Below are 19,282 nucleotides of genomic sequence, written 5' to 3' on the forward strand. Positions count from 1 at the left end.
CAGAGTCAACAAGCATAGTTAACTAGGCATAAATTTAAGGAGAAGTTCCATTTGGAAAAATCTCAAACATAACTTCAAATATGCAGCTCATGCTCCAATAAGTTTGATATACTGATGTCCTCAGGAGTAAAAAATAAATTTAGGGGCAAAATGTACAAATTAATCGTGTGAGTTAATACTTGAAATGCTAGAGGAATTTCTCTACAAATTAGGATGAGAAGGTATGAAATCTAGAAATAACTTCTAATTACCAGAGTCATGCCTAAGGATTTCCCCCACTTTTGTTTTTGTTTTTGTTTTTTAATTTATTGTACTTTATTATAAAAGAGAGACATGGAAGCTATTTACATAATGAAAGATTTCAAAACTTCAGTGGAATGAACAGCTTCACGTGATGCCATTTGGATAGTGACTGGTTTCCGTCTTCATACTTACCGAGAATGTCACTGTCTCTAAATAAGAAATAAGTCTTGTTGTCTAGAACTACTTTGCTGCCTCCCTATCCTGGGAGAACTTTATTTCCAGTTTTCATGCTAATGATTAGATCTCTCCACCCTTTCCTTTAGAGCCCAATCCAGTAGCCACTACTGTTGCTTACCGTACTTTTCCCTGAGATTTTTCTGGAAGCATAATGCCTCCTTTGGTTAAAGTTTGGGCTGTACTCCTTTCCACCCATACTTAGTCAAAATGGGGTAAACCCTTTCCAAATGCATGTCCCACCCTGACTCCTGTAGCCTTGGCTTGTACCCCATTCTCCCCCCACTCCCCTCCACTCTTGAAAAAAATGTCTTCTTACAGTCCTTACCATGTAGAATATTATTTTTAATGTAATTTCAACTTTGTATTAGAAAATTTATTTATTTATTTATTTATTTATTTATTTATTTTAAAGATTTTATTTATTTGACAGAGAGAGGCAGAGCGAGAGAGGGAGCATGAGCAGGGGGAGTGGGAGAGGGAGAAGCAGGCTTCCCACTGAGCAGGGAGCCCAATGCAGGGCTGGATCCCAGGACCCTGAGATCACGCCCTGAGCCGAAGGCAACCACTTAATGACTGAACCCCCAGGCGCCCCATCAACTTTGTGTTAGAAAATCTAAATGATTGTGGTAACTTTGTCAAGAACTGTCATTCATTTGTCTAAATACCTGCCATTTAGTCAACAAAGACCTGCTGAGTAATTACCATGTGCCAGATTGTGCCTTAAGCGGGTGGGGGGGTATATCCAGGTGACCCAAACATCACCCTCACGGAGCTTCCAGTCAGATTAAACTCTTTGGAGCCCTTCCTTACCTATGAACATTGGTAGACATTTATTCTAAAATTACTAATTTATGTATAGTTTATGTAAATCATATGAACCTTTAATTTAACCTGAATTTTCAAGTTATATACTAAAATTGTATTGACTGGGCCATTTTCATATTTTACATTTTAAAAGAAGCCCAAATCAGCTAGTTCACCCTCAAACTATAAGAGGATCTAATATACTCAGTGTGGAAAGCTGGAGACGAGATACGAAATATTTCACTACCAGATACTTTCCAGGTCCTATAATGAATATAAATAGCAGCTGAAAAGCTCTTGTTTAGTATGGCATCTTCTTGTCAAAGTTAATAATTTTTAAAAAGTGATTTTGAATAGTAAGCACTATGTTATACTGTCTGTGAGTATCTGAAATAATTTGAGGGGAGAAAAAGAGGCCCAAAAGGCTAAACCATACTTACGTAAAGTTAGTAAGTACTAAGTACTTTAAATGCCCTAGCCAAATTCCACTTTCAGATCACATACTGTTTTACTAGAACTTTGCAGATTATTTGAAGGTAGAATAGGATCCTTAGAACAGCAAAGAAGAATTTACTTATTATCTAGAAAAGTGACTGTTTGCTCTGAGACAGTCAGGGCAAGTGTATGGGTGTATGTACCCAAAGTTTATTCTCCTCCGAGTTTGTAGCACATTGGAGATGGTAAATCTTCATTATTTTCCTTTCATTTGTAAGTATCGTTTTCAGCTTCAAGATTTCAAAACTCGAACAAAAGGAAAAAAAGATACCAACCTCTATGGTTATTATTTTTTTTTCTGTGTTAAAAGATCAGGACCTTTAGAATAACATCAGCATGGTTCTTTCATGGTACCCCTGGCCCAGCAAAAGGCAGGAAGTCCCAGAAATCTCACAGGACACCATAATCATCAGGCCCCTCCGTTGCTGCTCAACAAATAGCAAATACTAGTAACCACCTGAGGTTCAACCACACAAGTTGTGTGTACCTTCAGATTAGCTTTGTTTCCATACTTAAGTATACACAACAGAAATGGCTGAAAGTGAACACCAGTCACTCTTAAAAAGATTCAAAAGATAATTTAGTATCCATAATTTTCAGAGTAAACAATTTTAAGCTGCTTGAAAGAAATCCACATGCCATATGTTTTCAGATCCCTTTTAATGGTGCTCTTCCAGATGTAAAATAGAAATGCTGCCATTTCCCCAGTTTGGCAGTGGGATAGATGGGCAGATGCTGCCACCTTCTGGCCATGGCCTGATCAAATGGAAAGATGGAAAAACCAAATACCATACAGGCATCTTTTGAAAAACAAATAACTTTTCCAATGTTTTTAACAGGAATGTGATCAAGTTCATATAGATGATGTTTCCTCTGATGATAATGGGCAGGACTTAAGGTAAGCCATGCCTTTTAGTATGCTCTTTCCTACAGAAATTCAGCTATGGAGTTTTGCACATGTAATTATTTCTTTTATTTCTTTTTAATGTATTTTGGGTGTTGCAGTACCTACAGTTTTGCAACTGATGGCTTCCATGCAGCTGCAAGTAGTGCAAACCTTTGTTTGCCAACAGGTGTAAGAGGAGGGGTTGACTGGATGAGGAAGTTGGCTTTTCGTTACAGAAGAGTAAAAGAATTATATAACACCTACAAGAACAATGTTGGAGGTACGTGTGGCTCTTTACATCTAATAAAGATACTGTAGAGAAAGGGAGGATCTGTAGTTCTGTGTTCCATATGAGAGACTACTCTACTAGAAAAGAAATTACCAAGAGCTCCTGCTGAACTACACTGAGTCAGAATTTTAAGTTTCTCAGTTGGTGGGGGAAATCAATGTAACTGCAGAATAAAACATGCGGCTCTGCCAGAGGAGTTGGGAATTCTCTGTGCCCAGATGTTTGGTCAAGATTTACAGCAGGACGTGGAAAGTTTACCTGTCTTCTGCAGACACTATTCGTATAAACCAGACAGGGGAACTCATTGAGGCAGTGGGAAGACCTGTCTAAAAACAAAGGCCCCAGTCATTAAAGCAGAGCGGTTAGTCCTCATTCCCTTTCTGGAATCCTTTCCAAAATAAATATAAACAGTGCTTTATGTCATTTTGAAGACTTAAATAAGCCTATTTTTTTAAAATTGCATGTTATCTGGCAGTATAATGTATAGCATTAAGTGTGATTATCATGGTTTTTAAATGTTCGGACACTCTAGGCTGTATCTAAACTGTTCTACCTTCATCCACATATTACAGGTGATATTACAACCTGTGACGTGAAAACTAAAATCCTGAATATGTTTCTTGATAAAGTAAACCTCGTTTATTTCTGTTATTAGGATCTTAGGTCAGCAAGATCCTAAGATTAGCGATGAAGTCACATCACATTTTTCTCCCAGGGTTCTCTGTTTGTTTCTCTCTCTCTCTCTCTCTCTCTCACTTTTAAAAGGATGATTGAGGAGCTTACATCAGAATCTAAAACTGAAGGATAAGTTAAATGTACTTATGCATAGTATATATATGTATATTTATATACATATCATAGAATACAGTATAGTAAATAACATTTTCGTCTGTAGTGTGTATATGTCACGTGCCACACACCATGGGGGTGGGGGGCTGTGTGTCTGTTCATCTTGTATCCCCAGTGTCTGCTGAGTCTTAAGGTACATAATAGATGCCCAGTAGACACTCAGTAGCTACAAGAGAGCAAAAAGCATGTGGAACCATAGACAATAGCAATGTTATTATTGTGGTTGTTAGAACCAAAAAGGGCTCTTAGAAATAGATCTTCCTTCCCAAATGAGAAATAGGCCCCTGCAAGACAGACAACTCTAGTTTTCTAATCCACTCTAATGCTCCAGATAAGACACTTCGGTAAAATCAGACAAGCAGTATATACTAAGTTCAACTGTGGGTAACATGTTTAATTTTAAAATAAATATCCCCTTGAGAAATCTGAAGTAATTTTTATTTACGTACGGCATTGTTTCCCTCATGAAGGGTATTAAAGCTGTGTAGAAACTAAAAGATTACTACTAAATAATATTAGAGCTTTAGAAGTTTAAGTGCTGACATGCAAGTCCATTTCCTGTGCTCTGTTAGTATCCCTGTATTGAAATAAGGGCAAATGAGAGTTGCCAGAAACTATACATTTTGATTTAAAAAATCATCCCCCTGTATATGTGCTCCTGATATTCTGAAATACAATTTAAATAAGAAACTTCTTTTTAGGAGATTTGCATGATCTTGTTTTATCATAAAACAAGGCCTATTTATTTTTTTATTTACTAACTAAGCTCCATGCCAAGAGTGGAGCCTGTCTTGGGGCTCTATCTCACAACCCTGAGATAAAGACCTGAGCTGAGATCAAGAGTCAGACGCTCAACCGCTGAGCGAGCCAGGCACCCATAAACAAGGGCTTTTTAAATAAAAACATTAGTATGCCTACTTGTTTTCTTATCCCCACATCAGTGCAGTTTTAACCATCATTTATAACTTGTGTCATATACTTCAGACTTTTAAACACAATTCTTTTTTTTTTTTTTAAGATTTTATTTATTTGACTGAGAGAGAGACAGCGAGAGGGAACACAAGGGGTGGGGAGGGAGACGCAGGCTTCCCACCCAGCAGGAAGCCCGATGCTGGGCTCGATTCCAGGACCCTGGGATCATAAGCTGAGCCAAAGGCAGATGCTTAATGATTGAGCCACCCAGGCGCACCTTAAACACAATTCTTAACTTCTTTTTAAAACGCAGAGTATTTGTGATAACTTCAGTGCTGGTAGCTACATATGATAATGTCAGTATTACTGCTTAAAAGTGGTAATGATTGTGATTATTAAGAAGTGAAACATTTTCAGACAGCCAGAGTGTTCGAGGTTTGCCCTAGTCTTGTCGACCCCAGCTTCTTCTCCCGACCTATCGTATCACTGTCTTTTGGAGTGGGACCCCCGGCGCGAGCGGTCGAAGCCTCTCAGGTGATTGCGTCCACTGTGCCAGATTCTAGGTTCAGTGAGAACAGAGCCTGGGACCCCCTTTTTCACTGTTAAATCCCCAGTGTTTGGCCCAGGGCCTGAAATCTAGAAGCTATTCAGTAAATATTTGAATGAATGAATCGATAATCAGTTGTTAAATGAAAGATCACTATTGATATAAATCTCTCTCTGTTTCTGATATGATCTATACTAGGCAGAAGGGAGACCAAGCTAGGTATTCCTGAAATTTTTCATCTCTTAATTCTGCCTTGTTTTTTGGTTGCAGGACTCCTTGGCCCTGCCAAGAGAGATGCATGGCTACAGTTAAGGGCAGAGATCGAAGGTCTGACAGACTCCTGGCTAACAAATGCACTTAAATCTTTATCAATTATTAGCACTAGGTAAGTGGTATTGTTTCAGTTTCTGTATTCATTGTATTGAAGATGTAGATGTAATAGCATAACAGATATACAAACCCTTTAATTACTAGAGTATTCTAGAATTCAAGGGACCTAACAATTCATTGAATCAAGCGATTTTCAATGTACGTGGGGGGGTGTTTGGGTACAGAGCATGGGAGTTACTGCTTCTCAGAATAACTAGGAGATCCCTTGTCTTTCCCCTTCTTTCTACATTACTACTGGTAATCTCCACAGGAAGGTCATGTGACTTACAATTTAAAAAAAGGGAAAAAAAATCAGCACCCTGTTGGTTGCAAAGTATAGGAGATGGTGAAAAAAAAAATACAGTTTACACACAGATGCATGTTTTTAAGTGCTTTGGCCTATTATAGATAATACACATAATTTAAATGCAACGAAATAGCTAGAGAAATCTCTTTGAAAAACTTGTAACCATTGTGTTGTTTGAGCTAAACAGTGAAATACTGACTTACTAACATAGATAATAGAACAGAATAGACTTGTAACTAGTTGAACACCATGTGCCATAAATGCTAGTTCATGAAGTAATATAAATCTGGAAAGTGATAGCTAGTTAGGGATGGGATGGATCTTTATATTATCCCATTCCTTAATTTTATTTCTGAATTAGGAGGATAAATAAGAGCATGCGTAACCAACCTGTGGGTAGCCCGAATTCAGAGAGAGGTAATACTCGGACTGATTGAATCGGGATACAGAAAGCCTTGGCAGGGTAAAAGGAGCATCCAGGATTAGAATATGGAAGCCAGCGGGTAGACATCCAATCCTGCACGTGGCTTCCAGCCGCCACGTGACCAGCAACTACACTGACTGATACCAGAAAGTGTAAGTGGGTGGATGGAAGTGGGTAGGAAGCTGCAGATTTCCTGGGTCAGGCTGGGGAAGCCATACTAGAGTACTTTGCTCAGTTCTGGGCACCTCATTCCATTGGGGGCTGTGGCATATTTTTGAAACGTCTTGTGTCTGGCAAAGTGGCCGAAGGGGTTTTAGGCTGAGGATACCACATGAAAGGAACAGTTGGAGGGAGGAACCAAGGAGTTTCATCGGAAGGAGGGTCCTATGTGGAACAAGATTACCGGTTTCAACTGTTGGAGATGTTAGGCTGAAAGTAAATTGCATTTCTCTCTGATCTGTAAAGGAGAAAATTAGGATGGATGGCTGGGAATCCTAGGAAGGAAAGTTCTGGCTCTGTGGAAGGAAGAACTGTCTCATAATTGAAGCTGTTTTAAAATGGGACTTGCTGACTCGTGATGTGTAACTGGTGCTACGGAGACGAGAGGTCAAGGAAGCTAGGACGTGAGGGTCCTGAGTCCCTGCAATTGTGTGTAAAGTGTAGTAGAATGTGCATGTCTCTGAGGAGGAGGAGGTCAGCAGCTTTCCTTATTTCTAGAAGAGGTCTCTTAGATGCTTAAACACCAAGGGTTATTACAGAGTTATACAGATTATATTGTGTTATGTACAATATAGAGACGTTATTACACACCGGCCTTAAGCAACTACACGGGTATGTGATTTTAAGAAATAAAGGTGTAGCAAGGAGAAGGGGAAAAATAAGTCATTACACACTGGAGATTTAAGCACCTTGAAATTTGCCAAGTCATCCACATGGAGGACCCTACTGGTCATTTTTACAAAACGTCCAGGAGAACAGAAACTTACGCAAAACTTGGCTCAATCACGTATCCGAGGCTTTAGCTAAGGTTGCGCCCTCCCGCTTTAATTCTTCTCCTGTGAATATAGTTAAAGGTCATAATCAAATGTGTGGGAAAATTCTCTATGTAAGACAGGATTTATAATATTTAGAAATCAAACCATTCCAGGTGAGCTAACTTTCAAAACATGATGCTACAGCCATGATTTTCACACATTGTATTTTGTGGGGAAAGGGGAACTAATAGGTATTTTGACATAAATGAATAGGCTCATGATACAAACAAGTGAAAAAAGTAGAAGAAAAAATTATATATATAGGATGGTACTAATGAGAAAAAAGTCTATACACAAATTCTTTTTTTTTTTAATTTTTACTATGTTAGTCACCATACACTACATCCTTGGTTTTTGATGTAAAGTTCCATGATTCATTGTTTGCATATAACACCCAGTGCTCCATGCAATACGTGCCCTCCTTAATACCCATCACCGGTCTATCCCAATCTCCCACTCCACCTCCCCTCTGAAGCCCTCAGTTTGTTTCCCAGAGTCCACAGTGTCTCATGGTTCATTCCCCCTTCTGTTTACCCCCCCTTCGTTCTTCCCTTCCTTCTCCTACCGATCTCCCTGCTATTTCTTATGTTCCATAAATGAGTTCTGAAAGTAAACACACAAAACAGCTAGAGTAGTTCCTCTCTGCTCTCTGGATAGCTAAATAATTGATGCTTTTCATGCTCTTGATATTTGCCCATATTTCACAAATGTATATACATGCAACCTATAAATATATGCAGTGTTTGTAATTAAAAGTTACAATGCAGGGGCGCCTGGGTGGCTCAGTCGTTAAGCGTCTGCCTTCGGCCCAGGGCGTGATCCCGGGGTCCTGGGATCGAGTCCCACATCAGGCTTCTCCGCTGGGAGCCTGCTTCTTCCTCTCCCACTCCCCCTGCTTGTGTTCCTTATCTCGCTACCTGCCTCTCTCAAATAAATAAATAAAATCTTTAAAAAAAATAAAAATAAAAATAAAAGCTACAGTGCATTATAAATTGAGTATTAAATATATGCGATGTTTGCAGTTTATAAATCTGTAATTTATATACAAGGTTTGTAATTTAAAAATGAAATGATATAACTCCAAGTATCACTATCAGTGGCAAACCTAAATTTCAAAATACTACTTCAATACAGTAATGTGTTTGTGTATTATGCTTAATAATCTGCCATCATTCGGGGAGTTTCTGTCTAATAACAGGCGAATCACTTTCCAAGTCTTTATTGCCTTATCGGCAACATTAAGGATTGTATTGGTGATACTTATTAAACTTCTACCTCTGGAAGGCTTTGTTTCTTTATCCCATATAAGTGAGAACCTCATCGTGTGTTTCCAGAAGTCAGAGCTCCCATTACAAAATCAGGTTATTTATGGAAATAATTTAGAAGGAAAATGTTTTAAAAGCCTGTAATTACAAAGGTTTTTTAATAAATTGCAGTTTTTCTTTACATAGGATATGTCTAAAGAATAAAGCATAATATTAAGTGTGCTGGGGGGGGTGAGCATCTACATACCCATGGGAAATAGGCACTCAACTTGCTATTCTAACTTTGAACTTCTAACCAGGCTTCTGAAAATCAATCTAGAGAATTCTAGAGAATCTTTTTGGGGGCCCTCACTAATAAGTATTAAGATCTTGTGCTACAAAATACCAACAGAGAAAGGTCCATACCTTTATGGCTCTGAGTCCCAATTTGATGTGTGTGGTTTGAGCCCCTCAAGGCAGGACAGTTCAAGTTTTTCATAATCCACAAGGAAGGACCATAGTCCATTCTTTCCAGATCTCTGCCTCACAGTTTCCACTCTCTTGGTGTTTCCATTATCTCCCCCACAATATTACCATGAAAGAAACAGCTGTAAGTTGTAAAATGGGACACTGTCCCTGTCAAAGAGTAGGGCCTTTATAGACGGATTAAAACTGGACCCACTAACTGCAGTTGGCCCTTTGTTGTTGTTGAGAAGAAGATCCAGGGATTCACCTCTTCTGGATTAAATAGGGTCCTCTCCATTCTTACTTCTTCGGGATCCCCATCTGTCAGCCCCCTTGATTGGAACACTGGACTGTTTCTCCCACAAAATCCCAAAACTCCTCTTACCCATCCCATCACCTTCTTTCTGCCTATGTCTACTACTTTTCCAGGCTCTTCTAATCCTGGGACGTAGACTCTTACCACCCTGAAAAAATGCCTCGTCTGGATACTTGTAAAACTTAGAGCTAAACTATCCCTCTGAAAACCTTCCCATGATTGCTACCGGCTGGTGTAGGTGTTCTTTTCTGAGGTTCCACAGAAACCTGAGGAGATCTTTATTACAGGACATATTTCACATTGCAGGTGTCTATTTCCTTGTCTCTCTCCTATCTGTCTTGTGACCTGGGATGCGGCGGGGACAAAAACGTCATTCATCCTTGACTTCTTTTTGCCTTCTCGCAGCACTTCCCGCATTCGGGGATATATCCCTAGCCCCTGTCCTGGTGACGGCCAGGTAGCAGGCACTCCATTAGTAACTTGAAAGTTAGCAGGGCCCGTTGGTTATGGAATTGAAAGACCCCAGTGATCATTTTAAAATCTGCACCGTTAGAAATTATTTAGTATTAGAAAACAATTATGCGTATTTCCTCCCTATCTTAGGAGTAACTGCGTAAATGTCTTGGTAACGACAACCCAACTGATCCCAGCACTCGCGAAGGTTCTACTCTATAGTTTAGGAGGTGCTTTCCCTATTGAGAATATTTACAGTGCAACTAAAATAGGTAAGAAAATTCTTTCTAACTCTGTATGAAATGTGTTCACATCTGTGTCTTGAGGGATTTTCTTAATATGTCTCTCTGCATGATTCCCTCTTTTATCGATTCTGCTATTAGAATAGCACGCAAATTTGAATAGAGCTCAGATAACAAAGTAGCCTGCGACTTATTGTACATGTGCAAATTTTATGGAAACTCTTGCCTAGTGCAATTCTGAATTCAGTATCTGGACAATTCTGTTTACTTATGTATTTGTATTTATCTTTCATTACAGTGCCTGTTTTCAAAATAACAGAGTGTCTTTGGCCATGGTACTTAATATCTTACCATGATATATGATACTGCATCTTGGTAGATGCAATAATCTGGATGTAAGATAAAAATGCTATGTTGGCATTACAGGGGAGTCTAGATGGATGGCAGTAGTATCCTTAATTCCAGAAAAAATAATCTCATGAATCATAGCTCACGAATGGCTGGAAATCCACATTTCCAACAGTGTTCTATAGTAATCAAAGAACTACAGTCTTGTTTATGTGCTTACTGTCTGTGGAGCCGTCTTTGACTTGAAGTGCCTCTCACAAACTATGTCTCTAATAATCTTTCAAAAACAGAGCTTCCTAACCTCTGCCGTCCTGGAAGAGTTAAAAGCAAACAGCTCCCGTATTGCACTGTCTTGTCAAGGAAATGCCCGGGAAATGTGTTGTATAATTTGCCCGCAGGTCAGCAAACTTAGACTCTGGCACCTTGACAAGAGCTCAGAATCCCAAAATCCCCTACCAAAAATAACCTGCCCTGGGCCTCGCCGAGTTTTGATATTGGCACCAGCTAAAAAGAGGCCCCAGTTGCAGCTGTTTCAGGAGTATAGTTAAAGAGGGCCTCTATAAGCTTTCATAATGTAAATCCCACATTGTCATACGCACTGCAGCTCAGAGCCCTGATGCCAGTCCCACTCATTCATTACAGAAATGTATGTATTTATGCTAGCAGGATTAACCTATCACACTTTATTTTGCATTTGACGCGTCAAATAATTTTACAACAGCATAAACATTTCTTCTAGCAAGGACAATATTCTTTTTTACTGGCCAAAATTTGTTCCTTATATTTAATCTGAAAAAACAATCCTTTTTATTTTTCCCTTTAAGCTAGTATTTTTTGGCGTTCTGAACTATCAGATTAAGAAAGAAATGCAAAAAAAAAAAAAAAATAGCCATGACTGCATGAACATTCTGAGAATGAAATTCAGAGAATTATGCCAGTGTTGTAAAACGAAGAACATGTAGAAATTCCACCGTGTTATTCCCATAGTGCAATCAGAGGAGACAGGTGTCTGCAGTGCTGTGGTCCAAGCAGCACCCTTAGTACAATTAATCTGAGCAGACTAGCTCCCAGCCACTTGAAGAAAGGAGTTGTTTATCAAGGTAAATCCACATCTTAGTATTTCCTCGTTCCTTATAGGTGAACCTTCAGTTTTTTACAATAGTATTTCTAGCTGACTTGTCTATACTACTTAAACTAGATAAAATTGATACACGGAATTAAACAAATAAATGTTTAAACTCATAGTTGCTTGTAAAGTTGTTCCAGTATTCTTTTGGTGGTGTAAAAGATGCTAACATTTTCTCTGGGTCAAATGTTTAACCCTACTGACTTTTTTGAAGTGTGAAACACATTTGTTCAATCATCTGTCCCAAGTAAAGACTTACATGATTCAAACATATTTGTTGATTTCATAACCCCAGAGGTCGCAAGCTAGTTTAAGTGATTGACGTCCAAGAGTGATTAACCTAACACTTTATGAATCTTCAGGTTAATGAACGCAATGGCTGGAAGAATAAGCAGTGCATTGTTTTTCAGGCAAGGAAAGCTGTTTTGAGCGTATAGTGTCCAGATTTGGCACTAACATAACTTATGTTGTGATTGGAGATGGCCGAGATGAGGAGCATGCCGCTAACCAGGTAACTTCACTCTGAACTTTATCTCATTTATCTTCCAGGAAAAGAAAGTTGCTTTGAACGAATAATGCAAAGGTTTGGCAGAAAAGTAGTATATGTTGTAATTGGGGATGGTGTAGAAGAAGAACAGGCAGCAAAAAAGGTAACCTGTCTCCAACACTGTTGGTGTGATACTTCTAATGCAAGCTTTTGTGTTTGCATTCCTGTAGTTTGGCCCAGTGGCAGCTTGACAAACGATTTAAATTTATAGATGCAAAGCAGTAAGAGCATGAGAAGGTCAATACTTACATTCAATTAAACCATTTGGAGTCTAGCGTTTTTTGCCTGAAATTTGATAGGAAATGTGTGAAAATTTAGTCAAATTGTGTGTTTGTGTGTGTGTGTGTGTGTGTAATGCACACAGATAGGGCAATCTTTGGAAAGGTGGGGGAAAATAACCATTTTTAAACACATAAAGTTTAACCAGATAAGTTTAGTGAGCTCCACAGAAATCATATGAATGGTTCTGTTCTTGCCCCTTGGCTCACCCACCTTTTATGCCAATGGTCCTTGTGAGTGCCTTGTAGTAAGTGTGCTCCATGATGATAAATGCTAAGGATAGATTTAATAGGTGAAGAAAAAAAACTCTTGCTAGAGGATTTAATAAATGCCGTTGGAATGGCATATATTGTTCAGAGCCTTTGGTGCCAACTCGTCATAGAGACTTAGAGGCAGTATGCCTTATGTCTTCTACAAGAGTGTTGCCAGCCTCAGTGAACCGTTAGTACTCAGTTGAAGCCAAGCAGCTGGCGTTGAACATATTCAGAAAATCTCATAGACCCTAGGTATTTAAATAAGCCTTTTCATCTGGCCCATATTTTTGAAGAAGAAATTAAGGTAGTTAAAAACCATTAAATGGTTGGCCCAAGATCAAAAGAAGAAGGCTACCAGGATTGGTCCTAGGCACCAAACTATCAGTTGACACAACACTGAGATCTAATGCTTCCTTCACGGAAGGGTCACAAATATCATCTAGCCAGGATTAAAATCATAAAATTTATAAAATAAGGCAAAATGATAATTGCTATTTTTAAACAGTGAATATCAGCTTATATTGTTTTACATAGAAAGAATGTTGTCGTTATCCTGAGGAGATCTCAAATCATCATCTAATAAAGCCTTCACTAGACACTTGCATGTGCTAGAATGTTTACCTGATTTCTGTTTTCCAAAATAAATACATAAATGAGTTTTTAAGAAAAGTTTATAGCTATACTAAAAGATAAAAGAAAGGACTTTGGTTTGTAGATAATTCAAATTGAACAAAGTGAAGAAAGAGAAAGAGCTTCTACTTTAGAAGGTTTGGTGAAGCGTTGGAAGCCATAATTGAAAAATTCCATGCTTTTCCATAATATGAAGTGAACTGCTGTAGGTTCTGACTCCTACAGACCTCTTGGTCTTAATTATTAGCAGCATCAGTGACCCAAGACAGCACACTGGCCCCTAGGACATTCTGTGTAAGGTCAGAGATGCAGCCTCAAGAAACACAACTTTCATTGCTGACTGCTACTTAAAAATCCTTCCAGTTGCACACAGTTAAAGTGTCTTTTGGAGTTTGTCCATGTCCAGAGTCCCTGCTGTTTCAATCTTTCATATTGGCACCATCGTGACAAACAGCACGTAGTCAATGCAGCCAGTGCAGCAGACATTTTGCGTGTCTTTTAGACTATGTGAAATTCACACATATCTAGGTCAGAGCCATATAAATTCGCTTTTCCAAACCAGAAACATTATATGCCTTTGAAAATGAAAATTTATAAAGTCCACACCATTTATCTATGGTGTGAAAACAGGACTTGGCACCCCAGTTGTTAGACCCTCTGCTTTACCCCTGAAGCTTCAGGAGAAAAAGGCATGACTCCAAGTGGACGAGAACCTTGTTAGAATGCTATTTCCAAATGGTTGTTTATGTAGGTACAGTTTTGGTGATGGTGAAGGCTTACAGTTCTATTTTGAAACACAGGTGGCTGGTTCCTCTAGTATCCAGGATGCATGCTTTTCTTTGGATGTGGCTGTAATCGCATGCGCAGAAATATAAAGTACTATTTTGTTATTATAAATAGATCTGAGCTGAATGACAAAAAAAAGGTTACTTCTAGGTGAATTTCTGTGCTTTAATTGGATCTAGAAACATGTTTCGTTTGCAAATTTAAGAAGAAATTTCAAAGTTTAAGAATTAATGTATAACCACACCCCCCTATAGAAATATATAATGTGAGCCATTATTGTAATTTTAAGTTTTCTGGAAGTTGCATTTTTTTTAAAAAAGAGGTAGAATGAATTTTAGTAATATACTTTAACCTAATATACCTAAAATATTATTGTATCAACACCTAATAAATATAATAATTACTAATGTGATGTTTACATTCTAAGTCTTTGAAATTCAGTAGGCATTTTGAACAGGCCTTGTCACATGTCAGGTGCTCAATAGACACATGGCTGCCATATTGGACAGCAAAGAATCATAACAATAGTGATTATATTTTAATGTTTGACTTTTATAATAAAATTTATTTTCCATGTTATATACATAGATATGTATTTCCATTTTATATATATATAAATATATATATGGATATGTATTCTACACATATATATTCTAGAATATGCCATCAGCTGAAAATTACAAGTAATGCTTTGATTTTAATTGCCACTGTGCATTATTTCTTTTTTTCATTATTGTCCATAATGGAGTATTCTTAGACAATTTTTTCCTCATTACACTTTTTCGTGAAACTTATCACACATATACCATATCCTGGTATGTCTTTGGAGAGGCTCAAACCATTGTAATGTCTAAAAATATTTTTCCCCATAAGAGGCTATTTTTGTCCCCCTTAGTACTTACCACCCCTATTGAGAATGGATGCTGGAGTGCTTTCTTCAGTCCTATACCAGTGAAATAAGTCAGTGCTACTGACTTAACTTATACTCACCCCAGACAAGGAAGAAGGTTGATCATCCCCACATTGTTTTCTACCTTATACAGTCCAGCTTCAAATTATTTTTTACATAAAAGGAATTCACCCTCTTCTTCTCATATAGACAAAAACCTTGGACTTAGGAAATTTATCATTTTTTAAATTTTGTTTCTAACTGAGAGGTGAACCCTAAGGAGTGTTGTGGTTAAATATTGCTTCCCATCAGCCACGGAGGATTTTCATGCTCAACTTGCTTCCCCAGATGCTGATGTTGGTCATGCTTTTCCAGAATAAATATTAAACTACTTAAGAAATCTCAGTATTTGCTTTTATAAACATTAAAATCCAGTTCAGATCTATTTCTCTATTATTTTGACAATACGATATTGATGCTACCAAGCCTTCAGATACGATCATGCCTCCCTTGAACGTGGATGACCCACACGTCTTTGTGTGTACGGCTGCTTCATTGAGACAATAGTTATGATTTCTCTCCATTCCTTCCCCTTCTCTCCTCTGTCCCTCCCTCTGTCAACACACAGCACAACATGCCCTTTTGGAGGATATCAAGTCACTCAGACCTCTTGGCTCTGCATCAGGCACTGGAATTAGAGTATTTGTAACTGTGTTCTCTAGCTGGAGATCCATTTTTTTTTTTTTTATATTTCAAGTACACTGAATTTTTATGTGTGATTCAATGCCTCTGGCTTTACACATATAAATTGTCTTAAAGGATGAAATCATATTTGGAATGAAAATTCCAGAATGAAGAATTCAGATTGCTGAATGGAATTAAACTTTAGCACTACAGAAAGGAAGCTCTATGGTCTTATATTTACAACACTTTAATGGTTAAAAAAAAAAAAAATCTGTGGAGGTTGCTGGTACACACCGAGTGAGTCCTAACTGGAACTAACAACTTTAGCAAAGAACTCTTACCCTGGCAAAGCACCAACACAGGCTCCGTCTGACAAGGTGGTGTTCAACAACATTCCTCAAAATGGGAGATCTTCTCAGCCCTGAGGTTTGAATCTGACTTTAGCCTACCTAGCCCAGAAAATCTGAATTGGAATGCACTCAGACTGTATAAGGACAATCCTATCTAGACCTGTAATTTGTGTAAATTATTGATGAAAGTAATTTACTGTGACTTTATTAGCAGCTGACTTTGAAAGTGGATGCAATTTTTTCTTTCATTTGTTGGGGAGGGAAGTGGGTGGGCAATGGGAGTCTAATAACGTCTCTTTTTTAAGTTTGGCAAACAGAATGTTCATACTGATGTGTTGTGCCTTAAAGACAAGACAGCGTTTGTGTGTTACAATGTAACTTTGGTTAAAATCTCTGTAGATAATGAAAAACAAAAACAAACAAAAAAAAAAAAACCTTTGTGATCATTCTTAAGATGACCAAATTTAAAATTCAAGCCGTCAAAGCTTAATACTGCATCATCAAGAAACTGAGTATTTGTTGCAATAAGAAAACAATGATAATAAAGGAAAGCTTGTGTTTTATTTGGGTTCTTAATAATTCCAATAATTATGTGAGGCAACTATTTGTGCATCCAACCATAAGCAGGAGGTTTGGGAAAGACTGTGGGACCTTTACTTAGAAAGTGAAATGTATGTTGAAGTCTCGAGTACCCCTTTCTACAGTTCTTCTGGAGAAAACTAAGAGCCATATTCATAACTACTTATACTATTTTGAGTTTGACTTTTTGATATGTGTAAGCTGTGTAGAGGAAAATAGTCTCATTAAAATCATAAGCGAATAGCACCCAAACTTTCTTAGGATATGCCATGAACCTGGCTTGAAATTCACATTGAGTGAACATGGCTTGCAATAAAGCTAACTGCATTCATTCCCAATGCCGTTGCGAAAATGAAATGTCATCAGTGGTGGAAGGCGAATGCCCAGATGGCTTCTAAAGAAAGGAGTGAATCAATGAAAATTTTACCTAGAATATCATCATAAAATAAATTGGCAAGCGAGCCAGATCTTGGCAGCAATACTAAAATTACAGCAGTGAAATAGTATCTGGTTCTCCGTCTGAATGCGTCAATCCAGTTTCTCTCCCTTAGAGACCCACGCACCTTCGTTTCTGCCTGCACTCTTCCTGCACAATGGCCTGCATTCATTGCAAGGAGAACCTGTCATCGTTGTGTGTGCATGTGTGGTTTTTTTTTCTTGGTGTGTAGCCCATGTTAGGAACACGATACAGGTTCTCCTGTCATCTTGTGTGACATGATTTCCCTTGTGGAAATTTAAGACTTCAAGATCTAGGAGTGTTTTAATGGTGTCTGCACCTGCAGTTCTGTGTTCAAAATGTCATAATGTGGAAGTTGGAATCCAGCTAGTAGGCAGCGCCCCTGACCAGAGGCCAGTCCATGGTAGCTCATCACCGGAGGCTTCGGTGCTCCTGTAAGGTCAGTGCTTTGTACACTGATTACAACATTCACTATGGAAATGTGGTTTTATTTTCCAGGTTGCAAATCTGTATTTCTTTACTGAATGATAAGGCCATATTTACATTGGGCAGAAAGAGCTTGAGATCCAGTTTTGCAGATTTTAAGACTATGATTTCACATGAACCTTAAACTCACTCTTTAAATTTTGTTAACTTTTGGCTCTTTCTGTGCCAAGCACTGATGCAGACAAATTAAGGTTGTGATACTTTTAATAATAATGATAGTGGTCATCATCATCTTCTTACAATTCTGTTGGCCTTTAGCTTGAAAATAGCAGTTTAAAAAAAATCAGAAAGCTGCACTGGATTATCGATAATTATATTTTGTGCACTAAAACCTTAAATATTTATTACTGTGAATAAAAAGTTTATCTTTCTAGACAGTTTCTTCAAATGATAGAATTGTGGCATTACATCTAGACTTTTAATTCTTTTTCGCATCAAACAAGCAAGGCTTCTAATGCTACTAACCCTGCAGGGCCAGAAAGGAACACCCTTCACAGACAAAGGAAGGGTCACCGATGATATCACCCAGTGCTACTTCTCACATTTTCTCCCCTGGTGTGTGTTCAGAAGAGGCTGCCAGCATAAAACCTAAATGCTGGGTTAACGAATAACTTGTCTGGTACAACAATGGGACAGGCCAATATGGCTGACCTCTCAGTTTGACATGCAACTCTGAGCGTGCTCACACTAGAACCCTGTCCTTCCTGTGCCCGGAACAGAGATCCTCTTCCTTTCTGATCTCAAACAAACAAACAAACAAAACAAAAGAAAAAATAAGCCAACAAACCAACAAAAAAACAACTCCTTTGGCAGTTCGCACTTTCTGTTGACATAGAATATTGTGCCTTATTCTAAACCAATTTGAAAAATATTCTGTCACCAAAATGAGTTTTTAGCTACTACATGTGCAAACTTGGTAACCACCCGTGTCACACCTGAGAAAAATCAAAAGAGGTGGCCTGGCTACAATATTATAGCATACAAGACTAAGTCATGATACCCCTACAAAAGTTTGTAAGTCAAATTCAAAGGCAAAAGAAAAAAAAAAAATAGAATCATCCAGTCTGTGCACAAAAAAGCAGATAACTCTCAAAATGGTTTTTTCCTTAGTTTCTGGTGAGTGAAGATTCAAAATAGTGTCAACAGCATGCTCCAGTTTGAAGTTTTTTTTCTTTTTAAGCACATGTGTTTATGACGAGCCTACATTCTCAGTGAATATGGCCTTTAGTATTTCTTTCAAAAACAAATTTAAGCATCATGAGCCAAAGTTGCATTTTGACTCCCAGCTATGGTAGCATTATGGAAATCTCACAAAGTCACGGGTTTCTGTGATGTATTAGTACAGTATAGATTATCGGGGCCGACATAATTTAAAGAAATGTAAATTAATATTAAAAGCTTGTAAAAATATGTACATCTTTACTATTTCTCAATAAATACCTTTGGAAATGTTTTCATTTTCTTCACCCTCCCATGTTGTAGAGTTTTTGTTGTGTGGACTTAGCTCGATTTTAAATAATGTGAAATTTTATATTTAGGCTTCCTGCTGTATTCTTAGCTTCCCGTGCTTGTGCCTAGATGATGGCCTTTGCAGTTAAGGCAAGCTGAGATGTAACATGGCAGAATGTCACTCATCAAGACTAAAAGCGGGCTGGTGTGCCGGGAGGGTGTGACTTGCATTAGTTTTTACGTAGGAGCAGTCACAGGCAAGTGTAATGCAGAAAGGAGCTGCAGTTCGTTAATGACAACAT

General features: G+C 38.2%; 1 protein-coding gene and 1 pseudogene across 13 annotated transcripts in view; one reads left to right on the forward strand and one right to left on the reverse strand.

Moving 5' to 3' along the window:
- EYA4 (EYA transcriptional coactivator and phosphatase 4) overlaps positions 1-19,002 on the forward strand; it is a 298,317-nt gene extending 279,315 nt beyond the window's left edge. For 10 of the 13 annotated variants that reach the window (XM_045805513.2, XM_045805514.2, XM_045805512.2 and 7 more), the window contains 6 exons: positions 2,619-2,677; positions 2,785-2,945; positions 5,533-5,647; positions 10,025-10,146; positions 12,140-12,240; positions 15,604-19,002. In XM_045805513.2, coding sequence (XP_045661469.1) covers positions 2,619-2,677; positions 2,785-2,945; positions 5,533-5,647; positions 10,025-10,146; positions 12,140-12,240; positions 15,604-15,684 — 639 coding nt within the window. In that variant the 3' untranslated portion in view covers positions 15,685-19,002. Of the gene's footprint in view, positions 1-2,618; positions 2,678-2,784; positions 2,946-5,532; positions 5,648-10,024; positions 10,147-12,000; positions 12,102-12,139; positions 12,241-15,603 lie in introns of all 13 variants that reach the window. The other 3 variants (XM_045805511.2, XM_045805516.2, XM_045805520.2) reach the window with 1 other exon arrangement.
- LOC148109278 (10 kDa heat shock protein, mitochondrial pseudogene) lies at positions 48-2,579 on the reverse strand (annotated as a pseudogene).
- Positions 19,003-19,282: the final 280 nt, after the last annotated feature.

Source organism: Ursus americanus, chromosome 11, assembly GCF_024610735.1.
Source record: "Ursus americanus isolate L20-20 chromosome 11, mUrsAme1.1.p, whole genome shotgun sequence".
Taxonomy (NCBI): Eukaryota; Metazoa; Chordata; class Mammalia; order Carnivora; family Ursidae; genus Ursus; species Ursus americanus.